Here is a 14024-nt window from a genome sequence, read left to right on the forward strand (position 1 = left end):
CTCTTTGTTACTCAACTGGGAGCCTTTATCTCTGATTTTTCAATGTAACCTCCTTATCCAAAATGCCAAGTGGAGCACCAGCTATCGCATCCATATTCTGGGCAGTGAAAAGGCAGAAGAGTAAAATATGGGTCATCTCAGTTTCATCAACTCTCCTGGTAGCCTTTTAGAAGTCCCACAAAATGCTTTCTCATACTTTTCTATGATCAGAACATATTTATGTAGCTGCTCATGACACACGAAGGGAATTTTGCTCTTTATTTCAAGCAAAATGCCGCACTGTGTTCTGAGTCTGCTGTTGGGGATATCACTGGGACAATAGTTAATCTTCTGTGGGCTTTTGCCACTCTGGAAATTGACTTAAATTACAGTTTGATGCAAACTGATTCAAGAATATGCTTTCCCATATTTACATAACACAAGCTAATGTTTCGTAATTTATATATATGTAATGAATATAATTTTTTAACATTTCTGGAATTATGTATTTGTGGTGTTGTCACTGGGAAACAAATTTGATTTAAAACTGTATAGCAGTGATTTGCACTTAGTGCTCTCTGTCTCAGCTAAATAGTTCAGTCATTTCAACATTTTCATTAGACAGTCAGCATGAGCATTTTAAGACATAAATTCCCCCAAAGAGCAAACTACACTAACATGAGAGTGGTATTTGCTGTTTTTCTTGTGATTTTCAATATTATTTCTATTCTTAATTTTTAGGAAGCTATTAACATCACATTGGATCATAAGTGCAGAATTTTCCAGGCCTTAAACGGAGCCGTAGGTATGCTTTCTAAATGCCGGATTCCTACATCTGAAAACAGACACCTGTGTTTTGAACTGTCTTCCCTTTGTTATATCCATTTTGGGATGGGGACTAAGGTCTGCAGTGTACATATTACAACCTTTAAAAAATATTTAATTTGAACTTAGCTGGATAAAGTTCAAAACATTCCATTGAAATCATTTCCTAAAACTAGTGTGAAAATATAAGCTTCTGGTCCTAGATAACTTGAAATTTAAATCTCTTACCCTCTGGGAATTGCAAATATATTTATGAATTAATTACACCACATTATCACACATTTTTTAGTTTAAATTCTTTGTACTATGAACTACTTGGAAGTATTAGAGTAGCTCCTTTGGACTCAGCCGCTGGGTAACCAGTGAAACCTGTATAACTAGGCTGTGGAAGAGTGTGTGCGTGTGTGTGTGTGTGCATGTATGCATGTGTGTGTGTGTGTGTGTGTGTGTACGTACTCATGTACACACTTGCACATGCAAATCTACCTGTGTGTGTTTACCTGGAGCTATGTCTTGATAAAAATATATTAACACATTAAAATAATTAATGAATACCTTTTAAAATCAAAGTATCTCAATCCATTGATTCATTCATACTTTAAAAAGTTAAAAATAGATTGTAATTCAGTACAGTTCATACTGTAAAATGATTCTGGGAATAGAAAGCCTGAGTTTGGCATTCTCAGGAGATAGGAATCTGAAACACAAAAGGAACCTGAAACCAAAACCTAGCTTCCCTTCCTCTGTTTCTTGGGTCTCCCTGGATGATTGTATGAAATCTGATTTTCAAAAACTGGAAAAACTACCGTTTCTTTGCAGTAACCCTGCAAAGTAGGCATGGGGCCCGTTCTGCAGATGAATGGCCTGCTCCCTTTCTTATCAAAGGCTCATTTGGGGGAGCACTGTGAAGATGCTTTGTTTCCTCTGCACAGCCCAAGGCTTAGCACCACGCTCATTTTGTCAGAGGAAGTGAGGTGCCCTGGAATGGGTGTGCATCTCTGTCATCATCCTCCTTCTTTGTGGGGATGTGCTGACATCGGGTGGGCACCATTTCTAAGTGTCACAACATATGGTGTGTCTTATCTACAGTAAGTTTTGTAACACACACAAGCACACACATTGAATGTCACTAAACCTCTGTTCTCTTTTTAACTCAGATGAAGTTGTTTTAAAATTTGAAGATAGAAAAACCAGAGTTAAGAATACATTTTATGAAACATTACCAGCAGTGATTAATGGAAATGGACCCACCAAGGTGAGTTGCGGTGATTGCTCTGTAGTTTTTAGGAGGTGGACTATGGAGATGTATGTGGTATGTCATCATCTTTAAAAAAAACAGAAATCAAAAACTGTGTTTTGATGTGAACAATTGATTGGCTTTGTCTTTTATACAGTATATTATCTGATTTAATCAACTAAATGGAAGGTTTCTCCTCAACAGGGTGACAACCTTTTATTCTATTTACAGCACATTGAATGAAATTGTTCTGTTTAATAATGCTGGAAGAGCTAGCTGGAGAGGGGTTCCATCTCTCCATCATTCCATATCCTCTGAACAGGAATTGCTCAGGCCATTGAGGATGATTTAATATTTTCAAAGTTAACAACACTGTTAAGATCTAGATGTAACTTGGAAGTTTCCTCTTGCACTCATTTTATACCAAAGTTAATGACAGATATAATTTGACTAATGAAACTTAGCATGTTTTTCTTTTTCAAATATATATGATTGAGCTTGCTGAAAATGTTATTGACCACAAAATATATGGATGAAAAGTTTGCATGTGTGGAACATAAATTGCTTTGAGAAAAACATAAATTCTGTACTAAAAGTAGTGCTGGACATGCTGAGGTCCTGGCTTACAATACCTGGAAAAGAGATCCACAGGTCGATTTGCCTTGTGGGAAGAGAGGTGGGGTGTAGCCTGCCTTTTCAGAGGAGGGAGGCGCCCACTGCCCACAGCAGCTACACAAGTGGCAGGAAATGGAAGGAAGCTTCTCTTCCCTCAGAATGGAAGGTGTGGATCTGCTCCTCTAGCTTACGATTCCCCTCTGCCCTTTGTCTATTCCACTGTCCTATGGAGCAGTCTTCCCTGTAGACTTCTTAGAAGCACATGACTACTGTCCCCTCTGCCAGCTCCCATCACACCACAAGGGGAAATGCTCCTGTCCTGGTCTGCTGTGGCATGCCATTGAGTCCTGGAGCTCTCTCCACCAGAAGTCAGCATCTGAGAATGGGGATCCTCTTGGGTCCAACCTGAAGCACTTTCCCATGATGCTCTGCTCTGTCTACTAATTTCCTGTTCTTTCCTCTTTAGTCACTTTCTTTTTCTAATGTACATTATGACAGTTTTACATCGTGTGAGTGTGTGCGTGTGCACGAATGGGTGGGTGAGTGTGAGTGTGTGTGAGTGCAAGCACATGTGGGTGAGTGTGTGCGTGCACATATGTGTGTGTGGGTGTGGATTCTTTCCCTGTGCTCCTTTAGTCGGTGCCCATAGGTGTCAGTCCAAGATTTTCCTTTTCTGCTCTATACATGTTCCTGAGTATTTTGCTTCCCTCCCCGTCAGCAAATTCTCTCTTAATGCTGACTGTTTTTTCAATCCTCACTCCCCCTCCTGTTCTTCCAGGGCTCTGGTCTGAATGCTCATTGGTGGATTCCATGTATACCCAGAGCTCAAGCCTCCTTTCATCTGGGCTGGTCGACCAGAATCAGAATCTGGTTTTTGTGTTGGCTCCCACGCCTGGAGCTCCCTGGTCGAATTCTTGCACATAGTGTTTTTATCTTATTTTCTCAGTGCCCATAGCAACTTCCCTGGTTCAGGCCATTGGCAACCTGGAGCAACTAGTTGTACAATGCCTCCTGCCCCCAACAACCTGAAACTAGAATATTCTGCTGAAGCAGAAGCCCCACCACATCCCTCTCTGCAGAGGGCTCTTCTGTGGATGTAGGTCTGAGTAGCATATCTGATCTTGTCATAGTAGGCCCTTTCTTGTTCTCTTGCTTAGGAGGCCACCAAATCCATTCTCCCACATATTCTGGAATCCTCTGTTCCTGACTCCCTACTTGTGACATCCTCCTGTTCATTCATTAGGTGTCAGCTTGGCTCAGCTCTCCATGTATGCTCTGTATTTCTGAAACACCCAACACTGCTTCTTTCATCACAGTGTATACCAGACACTAGACAGACATGGGATTTAGCAATGTTCATGTCTCTTGTTCTTATGGGGCCTTTAGCCTAGGAATCACAAAAATCATATTAGCCATTCACTTTTGTCTCTCCCAGGTCCCGCCACAAGTAACATATATTAAGCCTTTCTGCAGATTTTAACTGAATGTCAGAGTCCATAAACCATCTCAATGGCCTAGCATTATTCTTGGGGGTGATAAGAAAGTTCCCCCCACCAAGGCAAAAATGTCATAAAATTTGAGAAAGTTTGCCAAATGGAATAAATTCTGTTTATGGAGTCCTTTACTGTCTGTATAATGTCTGTTGGAATCTTCATTGTAACTTCAGGGCCAGTTAGGAAAGGGCTGTTACAACTCACCCTTTCCCATGACGAGCGTTCTGTTCCTTCTTGGGGATATGATATCTTAGTCAGATTTAAGTGTCCTTTAAAGAGTAAACTGGGTCCTTAGAATTTAGTGATTATGCTCAAGACCTGATGCTCAGTGATTTTGGTGTGTCTCAATTCCTTCAAAATTTCCAGAAAGGTGCTACCAGTCAAAAGCTATACAAAAGTGGCTTGTCACAAGCACAGGAACAGTGCTTCTCCATTGTTTAGAAAGATCTATGACCAAGAAGTTTTAGGAATTCTGGAAACAGTTTCAGTTTGGGTGATTAGTAGTTCCAGCATTTCAAGCTCTGTGGGGGATCCTATTGTATTTTCTCTGTCATCAACTCACCTAGTTTGGGGTACTGGGTGTAGAACCTGGGGCCTCGTGCACACTGGGCAGATGCCCTGTCCTGGAGTCATACCCACAGCCCTTCCCCATTGTTTCCTTTGAGACAGGGTTTTGGTGAGTTTCCAGGCTGGCTCTGCACTAGTGGTCCTCCTGCCCCAGTTGCCCAGTACCTGGGGTTGAAGGGGTACACCCCACAACTAGCCTGTCCAGTATATTTTCTAATAATTCTACTTGACAACAAAACATGAAGTAGGTTTCATTTAAAAACTATATTTGGTATAATATAAAAACTTGACAAAAAGTTGCATAAATAAGCATTTGACAATATTTTATTTCATACAAGTGTGTTAAAAATAAAATGCAGGTACAAATAGGCTACTGAAAACTTTATTTCGCTGTCACAAAAGGTGAAAGAATTTTTCATGTGAATTTTTATGTTGGCTTTACTTTTTGGTAAAGTATGATTATGGTGTCAATAGTTTTGAGCCATAATATTGAACTAAATATTAATTTAAGCCATATTTAAGAAAAATGTATTCTGTAAATGAGATAGTACCAATGTATATAAAAATGATTTTTTTTCTTTCTTTCTCTAAATCTGATGTTTTAAGAATAATTTAAAAATTATAAGTAGTTTTATTTTTTGTTTGTTTGTTTTTTTTTTTAATATTTTTTTTATTGGTTGTTCAAAACATTACAAAGCTCATGGCATATCATCTTCCATACATTTGATTCAAATGGGTTATCAGCTCCCATTTTTACCCCAATTACAAGTTGCAGAATGACATCGGTTACACATCCACATTTTTACATAATACCATATTAATGACTGTTTTAAAAATCACCTGTAATCTACTACCCTCCAACTATTTTCAGATGTAGTTGCTTTCTGTGCCCTCTCGGTGGCTATCCATGAGTGTTCTTGTTTTTATTCGTTTTTTATAATAGTGTCTAAACAATTTTGTGGCTTTTTAAATTTAGATTTTATTTGAAACACAATTCTGTATTTATTCTAAATAGTTTTGTGCCTTTCTAGGTACAATCAAATATAAATTGATGTTTCTCAAACTGATGACTTTAGTTTGAAACTTTACATTTTTTTTTTCCTGAAGCTCATATATTGTTAGTAAGATGCCATATGATGTTTAAGACTTGCCATCTAAAATCAGATAATACACATCTAAAGGTAATCATCATGAAGTGGGTAGTACATTTACATACAGATTAGGTAAACAGGACAAGATCAAATCACCTGCTTTGCACATGACAGCAAGTCATTTCTGCAACTAATTTGATGTGCAATAAAGATAGTGAACTTAATTTTATGAATAAAAACCACAGTGCTTGGACCACTGTGACCTTGAATAATGCATGGCTTTTTAAGAAGAAGGAAGCAAAGAAGCAAAAAAGGAAAGAACTTGTCTGGAAAAAGTCTCTCTGCCAATGACCATGACATCATGCCTGGAAATATTTTGGTATTGTGAAAGAAGAGCCAGTAAAATACTACCACCTCGTAGCCGGGAGTGCCCAGAGCAGCCCAAGTGCATAAACAGTTCTCTGCCCCTTCAGAGCTGCCAGCAGAAATGTCTGCAGTTTTTATGAAGAAAACAGATGTGAATTAGGGTGGCTGAATTGATGGTGGGTAACCTCAGCCTGTGTGGCGAGAGACCCGAAAGAGGGAGGTTTCCATTCAAAAGGACTGCTTCTAGAAACCTTAATTACCTGTGAAACAAGCTGAAATACCCAGCAGAGAATGGACAAGTTACAAAATCAAATTTTAATTCAGAAATCTCAAGGCAGAGCCTTTTTATGCTCTCATCTCTTAAGACTATTGATCATTTCATATTCATATAGGGATTCCAGCAGGCTGATCAATAATGTGTGCATAAATATTTGTTTTTCTGAAGTGTCTGAGATGGGGAAGTGTCATTCTTTATATGTGATAGGGATTTTAAGTATATCCAAGTATATATGGGGTCCTTCCCATAAAAGAATTCTGTCCCTGGATATTTTAATAAAACTATATATTTTATGCTTGCTTTTTAAAATATCTTTTGAAAATAATGCTCAATAATGGACCCATCTTCACATAAATCTGTTGTCCTTCTCCCAAACCATCATATTTTGTAGGACACAAGTAGTTAAATTAATGTTTCCATTTGTCACTGATAGTCAACAGTACACTTTTCTTTCTGTTTTTGTTAGAGAAACACAGTAGAATGACCACATGGACTCTTGAAATGTCATTAGTGAATGTCATGACTACATATTTCCTGCTTGGTAATTTGTTTTCCAAATTATCATGTAATCCAAAAGAAATGTGAATGAGTTACTTGTCCATGTCTTCTGATTTTACTGCAGAGATTAATTGAGGCTGTATCTATAGTATCTATAGCACAAAGATTTTCCCCTTTTTATTCATAGTGTATTTACTTTAGCAGCATTTATGTCAAAGGTTCAGTTCAATAGAAGTGTTTGGACAGAATCCCAAATATTTGGGAGGAATCTGTGAAATTGGCTCTGGACTCATTACTTCAACTAGGATCTCTTTTAGGATCTTAGGAAGTTAGAAAAATCTAGTTGGCATTGCTCTGTTTTTTTTAGCTTTTGTGTTTAATACATAGATATTTTTCATTTGATTTTATGTTGCTTTTCAAATGAAAAATTAATTATCATACAAACATAACAAGGATTTAGGTGTTTTAACAGTAGTATAAAATTACAGCCAGAGTTCTAGCATAGCTTCACTGGCTGGAGGTAAAAAAAAAAAAAAAATCTATAAATTTATAAATACTTCTGCCACTACTGGTATGAAATTATATAAGGAGAAGTAACTTTGTTTATTATTTATGTATTATCATAATTTACCCTAAAAGATTTTCTCTGAGCCCTAAAAACATCTTTTAGTCTGTTTCCTTCTCTACCCCATTCACTTCCCTCAGTCCCACCTCCCCAGAAAAAAAAAATCGCATACAAATACAAAATCACAGATTTTACAGGTAAAATCAATGTCAATACAGGAAGCCATAATTTAATTTATTATTGATAGGACTTGTTGATTGATCTCTTTTAATCCACAGTGCCTTACTTTATTGTTGATGGGATTTGTTGATAGGATCTATTTTAAAATTTTTAAAATTTGTTTTAATTAGTTATGCATGACAGTAGAATGCATTTATGCACTTTGATATATCATACATAGATGGGGTATAATTTCACATTTTTCTGATTGTACATGTTGATATGATCTGTTTTAATCTTTTTCTGAAACAGTGCCCAGAAGTCTGGTAAGAGGTCCCTTTGCCCCTGTGAATGGGTTTCTGTGCTAGCTCTTTAAACATATTTACCTTTTTACTAACTTACCATTTACATGACTCATTGTGTTTTTGCTAATAAGTTTGTTATTTAAAGCCATATTTCATTGTTTGACATATTTTTATTTTATCTTTTCCATTATTGTTCCTTATATGAACTAAAATGACCTTCATGATTTATACCATGTCTTGACATTTCTAGACATAGCCTGCCCTGCCTAATGGTTCAGTCTGACAAAATTACTGTTTATTGTGCACGCTAAGTGATAAATATTGGTAGAGTAACTAAAGACATGTACCTAGTGCAGAAAACACTCTTTGAAGTTAGATGACTATAGAATGAAAGCACTTTGATGGGTAAGACTTACCTTTTTTCATCTCATTTCCTATCCTTTACTAGATTCTCCTGAATTATTTTGGAAACTATGTGCCTAATTCATGGACACAGGATAATGGCTGCACTCATTGTGAATTTGATACAATTGACTTATCTGCAGTTGAGGTAAGTAGAATGGACTGTGTGAAAAGGAGTAATAAAAAGTGCATTGTGCGAAAATGCAGTGATTTGTAGGGAAAAAAAGGCAAATTATCATGTAGTTTTGATTGTATAGTATGTAATGGGCTTATAATGTTAAGCCACAGTGATTCAGAAAATTGTTTGATTAGTGTTCCCGAACTGTTTTTGAAGACAAAGGTAATAGCTGAACTCAGCAAAAGGGACTTGATTTTTAATACCTAAACTAATGATTGGTTGCTCTTGTGTTATTTTAGTTTGTTGGTATGATTAAAGCATTGAGTTACACTGCTTTGGAATTTTTATTGATTAATTTTTATCTGTACATGAGTTTTAGATTTGATCATGTCAAAAATAACATGATTATCTAACTAAGGACTGTTCTAGGTATTTTACAAACTAACTCATTTAAACACCGTAAATGCCTAAAGTAGTACTAGTGATTCATTTTTACAGATGAGAAAATTGAAGTACATAAAGGTAACAAGTAACTTGCTTAGGGACAAATTTGAAGCGTGGATTTGAATTTAGGTAACGGAGCTCTAGGCTCTCTGCTATTGATGCTTCATAGTTTTTGTGTTTGTCTTTTGTTTTGGTTGTTTGGTACTGAGGATTGAACACAGAGGCATTTTACCGCTGAGCCACACCCCAGACCTTTTTATTTTTTTATTTTAAGACAGGGCCTCACTAAGTTTCTGAGGGACTTGCTTAGTTGCTGATGCTGTCCTTGAACTTGCTGTCCTCCTACCTCAGCCTCCTGAGCTCTGGGATTGTAAGCATGTGCCACCATGCCCAGAATATCATGCACAGTTTTACCTGGATGTCATACTATACACCAAGCTTGGAGTTACTTATGGATATTTCACAGTGAATTGTAGCTATAATTTATTGCTTATATCCAAGCAATTGGAAAAATTTTATTATTTGACCATAACACATTTTTATCCCTTGTTCCATCATTTGACAGCAATTTTAGAACATCCTGTACTAACATTTATTCTTTCACAAAATTGCTCTAGTAACTTGGAAGAATATTATGAGCATGAACAATTGGATTCTACAGAGTGATTTTACCATTAAGGCTAATTTTCCCCTTCATTCAACCTAGGTTTATTGACCATCTCCAGCATGCCCACTAAGTAAAAGCAATATAAGCCAATAGAAAACTCCTGGGAATATACTTCTGATACTTCATGGGTCTGTGCAAACATAGAATATTTTCAGTTTAATGTACTCAGGCTTCTGAATTAAATAATTTCTATTTAATTCACCATCTGAAGGGAGGATAAAGACTAACTTGTCTACATTTAGGAGCTTCTGAATAAAACCCTGTTTTACTTGAAAATAAAACTTTTTGGCCAGTCTTTCAAATCACAAACTGAATGTTTCCTATCTGGAAAGACTGCCAGGGTATTTCTGAATGAGGCTGCATCATGGAGATGTTTAAAAATTTGTCTTGATCTATTTTGCAGAAAGTAATGTTCTTTGGAGGAAGAATTAATGCTTTTATCTGTTTTGTTTCCTTTTGTGTACAGTTTCTGGTGCAAAGACAGAAAACATTTATATTAATATTTTTATTTTTAATTTTTTTTCATGTAGAAGTAGGTCACTTGATTCTTATGCTATTGTGTCTGATAGTCTGTTTAAATATACTAGAAAGGAAAACTATTTCTAAATGCAAAACAAAAAAAATCTGTGCATTTTATGTGTAGTATTATGCAGTAGTGTATACAAATTAAAATTGTATGTGGGAAGCTAAGATCCCAAGTGTAGCATAATTTTAAGTATGAGCCACAGGCAATTTCTTTGTATGTAAAAGTAATTGTGGTCATCCCAGAGGATTGGTAAGAAGGTTAAATGAAATTTTACACACATATATGATGCATCTATATGAGAAATATATAAAATAACATTTTAAGTGTACATTTAAAATAATTTTAATAAACTAAACTATTGTCATCATTATTATATAAAAATAAACAGATTAATTGAGCTGTAATGTGTAGAAGCTCAGCTCTTTACTAATTTATGTGTTCTGAATATTTAACTTCTCCAAATCCCATTTTCCTCGTGTAACTTTGGGATAATAAATAGCCTCGAAGGCCGTTATGAAATTGAACAAAATGCATGAGAGAGGTATGATCTACTTTTGATGAGAGGGTTGGGATCTACATTTTACTTATTCCCCTCATTATATAGAGAACTCTTAGAAAGGGTAGATGTTTTTAGTTTTTCTGTGTTTATTCATTTAATAATAAATATCTTGGTGTGTTGATAAATCACTGGATTAAAGGTTTGATGAGTTAACAAATTAATAGACAAAAGAAGTCTAAAGTGTACAAGGTACTTCTGTGCCAGCAAATATTAAGTTATAACACATACATGCATATAAGGACACAACACATAAGGTATTTAAAGAAAAATCTGTATTCTTTAGGCTGGGTAAATAAGTCAGTTCTAGAGCACTTGCCTAGCGTCCCTGAGTCCCTGGGCTCAATCCCCAAGACAAGAGAAAATAATAAAAATGAAAATAAAAATCCTGTAATTCTTAACTTCCAACTTTAAGACATAGTTTTTAAAAGATGCTATAAAGAAGCCTTCATACCATTCTGGTATTAGCACCTGTACCTGGTGATTGACTGGGTTCCTCCTTCCCCATCTATATTAAGTTTTTCAATCCAGGAACTTTTGTTCCTTTTGCTAAATGTTGCCCATCACAAATACTAACATATACAATAGGTACTTCAGAAATTTTCATATGATGAACGAAGGATAAACAGTACACTAAAACATACCTAAAGAGGATCTAAGAAAATGTTTAAAGTAGAATGCATTAAGATAAAATATGCTAATGAAAGAAAAATAGCTCTTCTCATATTTAATATAACAATGAAAGAATGTAAAAACCTGTTAGTGGAATGAAACAAAAGGGAACATTCGAGGTTAGAAATAAAGCCCTCCATGATTGATTTATTTGAGCTACAGATTAAGTACCTGATTTTGAAAATGCAATCCCCATTCTGGCTGCTTAGATACAGAGTCAAAATAGCTTCAGATCTGAAGAAGTTTCTTGAAGGGCCATCACTGACCAGAAGAGTAGACTGCATCCAGCAGTAGATAGGATAGTCTCTTCTTTAAACACAGCATGTGCTTCAGATAAATCATTTTGACAGAGACCTTTTCCCCAGTGAGAGAGAACTACCATAAGGCAATTAATTTATTTTTAGTTTTAGTTCTTTTAGTTGTAGATGGACATAATACCTTTATTTATTTATATGTGGTACTGAGAATCAATCCCAGTGCTTCACATGTGTAAGCTAAGTGCTCTACCACTGAGCCACAACCTCAGCCCCTGGGGCAGTTCAAAGTTAGCACATTATCTTGAACTGAGATTCTAGTATTTTTTCTGTGTTACTGAATAAGACTTTAATAAAGCTTAAAATAAAACCACATTAATAACTATTTGTTTTTGTTTGCTGTAAAACAAAGGTCTATCCAAATGTAACAATAGGTGTCTTTATTGAGCAACCAACGCCTTTTCTACCTCGATTTCTGGACACATTGTTGACACTGGATTACCCAAAAGAGGCACTTAAACTCTTCATTCATAACAAAGTAAGTATTTGATGAATAGATATTTTATTTTAAAATTATTTGGGAAGTATTTGTTATGTGTGTCTAACAAAATTTATTGCTCTAAATAAATTGGAAGTCCCGCCCCCAGTAGTTACTGCTCTCTCTCTTTAGGACCTAAGGATTTTAAAGTATTGAGCCACAGAAAACTGCCAATGTTTGAAAAAATGGCTGATTGTTATTCCATTTTTGTGTGGCTGAGCTTAATATATAATGAAGAATATGCCATTGGGCCTTATATTGCTTTGCATTTTAATTAATTCTGTTGCTCCTCTTATAGAATTAACTTTTAACATGGGATACTACCTAACATCAGCACTCAAAACAGATTCTAGATAGAGTATGGTTTTGATTAATCTCACAATGGCCTGCTCTTTCCCAAGGGATGTTGATATTGTCATTTCCTTCAAAAATATCCAGAGCCTCCCAAATACCTCCCACATATAATCTAAGCTTAAAGACATTTTTGTCAGTTATTGTCCCATGTATTTATCTCCTTCCTGTTAAAAGTCAGTATTGAACATCATGTAGAAAAACTCAATAGTTGTGAAGTAATCCATTTCCCTCTCTATCATAATGCTTTTTGTTTATTGTTGGTCTTTCTTCCCAATTTACATGTCAGCCATCCATTTATTTTTTCCAGAGAAATTTTTAAATTTTCAGAAAGCCAGCTTCAATGAGTTTAAAAGTGTGCAAGGTTGAATATTTGCTTGTGACGTGTGTTATAATGTATGTTCTTACTTGAAAATGTTTTATTTTTAGGTATTAGTATATTTTCTCTGCTTTCATAGGGCCTTTAAAGTCCTTGATGGCAGGAGTTTTTAATCTTCTTTTATTTAAGATGAACATTGTAGATTTTATGTGATAAGTGATTTTAACAAGCTGTGAAAAGTATCAGCTTTCCACAAAATTTTGAATGTTGAAATGTTGTAGGGATATAGATATTCTTATCCAAATTTTAGCATGTTTGCATCACACTAAATAAATAACTTCTAAATTAGTGGTTTTCCCATTATTTATATTTTCAATAAGGTTTTGCTGAGACAATTATTATCTCTGCTTCAAAGAATATTATATTTTTTTTAATAAAATGTAATTATATGATAGATTAATATCATTAGATTTAAATAACATTTCTGAATATTTTAGAACACACATCTACGATTTTCTGGCTGCAAGCTATTTTTTCCTTCTTGAGTTAAAAACATTTTTTATTACACAAGATTAAGGTATTTATGCAGTGACCTGTGGGAATTTAAATATTTACGTAAGGACTTGACAGGGAGTAGACACTTAAAATATTTTAAGTATCTTCTTCTTTGAGAATATTGATATATAAATATTTTAGATTCTTCATATGATATTTAGGGGATAAGGAAGTATAGCATATTTAATATGGCTATCAACTTGTGCAACTGAATTGTGAGTTATTAGAATATATGACTCTGGAAGCATTCTCTACATATGCATAGTTCAGCCATCTTCTTGTCTTATTTTCTAATGTTTCATTTTTAAAATATGTTACAGGAAGTTTACCATGAAAAGGATATCAAGGTGTTTTTTGATAAAGCAAAACATGAAATCAGCACTATAAAAATAGTAGGACCAGAAGAAAATCTAAGTCAAGCTGAAGCCAGAAACATGGGAATGTATGTCTTATTACATTTACATTAAAAAGTAAAATTATTTTACTAAAGAAACTTTAAGAAAAATCAATTGTTTCTCCAAATTAATCTTCTAACCTTGGGAGTGTCAGATATTTGTGCATGTGCTATGGACACAGTAGCAGGAGTCTCCTATTAGACTTCTGGGTTTGAGTGTATTTGCGTGTAAAAAGCGACCAGAGCTACTG

General features: G+C 35.2%; 1 protein-coding gene across 2 annotated transcripts in view; it reads left to right on the forward strand.

Moving 5' to 3' along the window:
• Plod2 (procollagen-lysine,2-oxoglutarate 5-dioxygenase 2) overlaps nucleotides 1-14024 on the forward strand; it is an 86010-nt gene that overhangs the window by 57117 nt on the left and 14869 nt on the right. For both annotated transcript variants that reach the window (XM_076867138.2, XM_076867137.2), the window contains exons 6-10: nucleotides 721-784; nucleotides 1962-2059; nucleotides 8426-8527; nucleotides 12029-12154; nucleotides 13700-13821. In XM_076867138.2, coding sequence (XP_076723253.2) covers nucleotides 721-784; nucleotides 1962-2059; nucleotides 8426-8527; nucleotides 12029-12154; nucleotides 13700-13821 — 512 coding nt within the window. The remainder of the gene's footprint in view (nucleotides 1-720; nucleotides 785-1961; nucleotides 2060-8425; nucleotides 8528-12028; nucleotides 12155-13699; nucleotides 13822-14024) is intronic.

The sequence above is a fragment of the Callospermophilus lateralis genome, chromosome 10 (assembly GCF_048772815.1).
Source record: "Callospermophilus lateralis isolate mCalLat2 chromosome 10, mCalLat2.hap1, whole genome shotgun sequence".
In the NCBI taxonomy this organism is placed as follows: Eukaryota; Metazoa; Chordata; class Mammalia; order Rodentia; family Sciuridae; genus Callospermophilus; species Callospermophilus lateralis.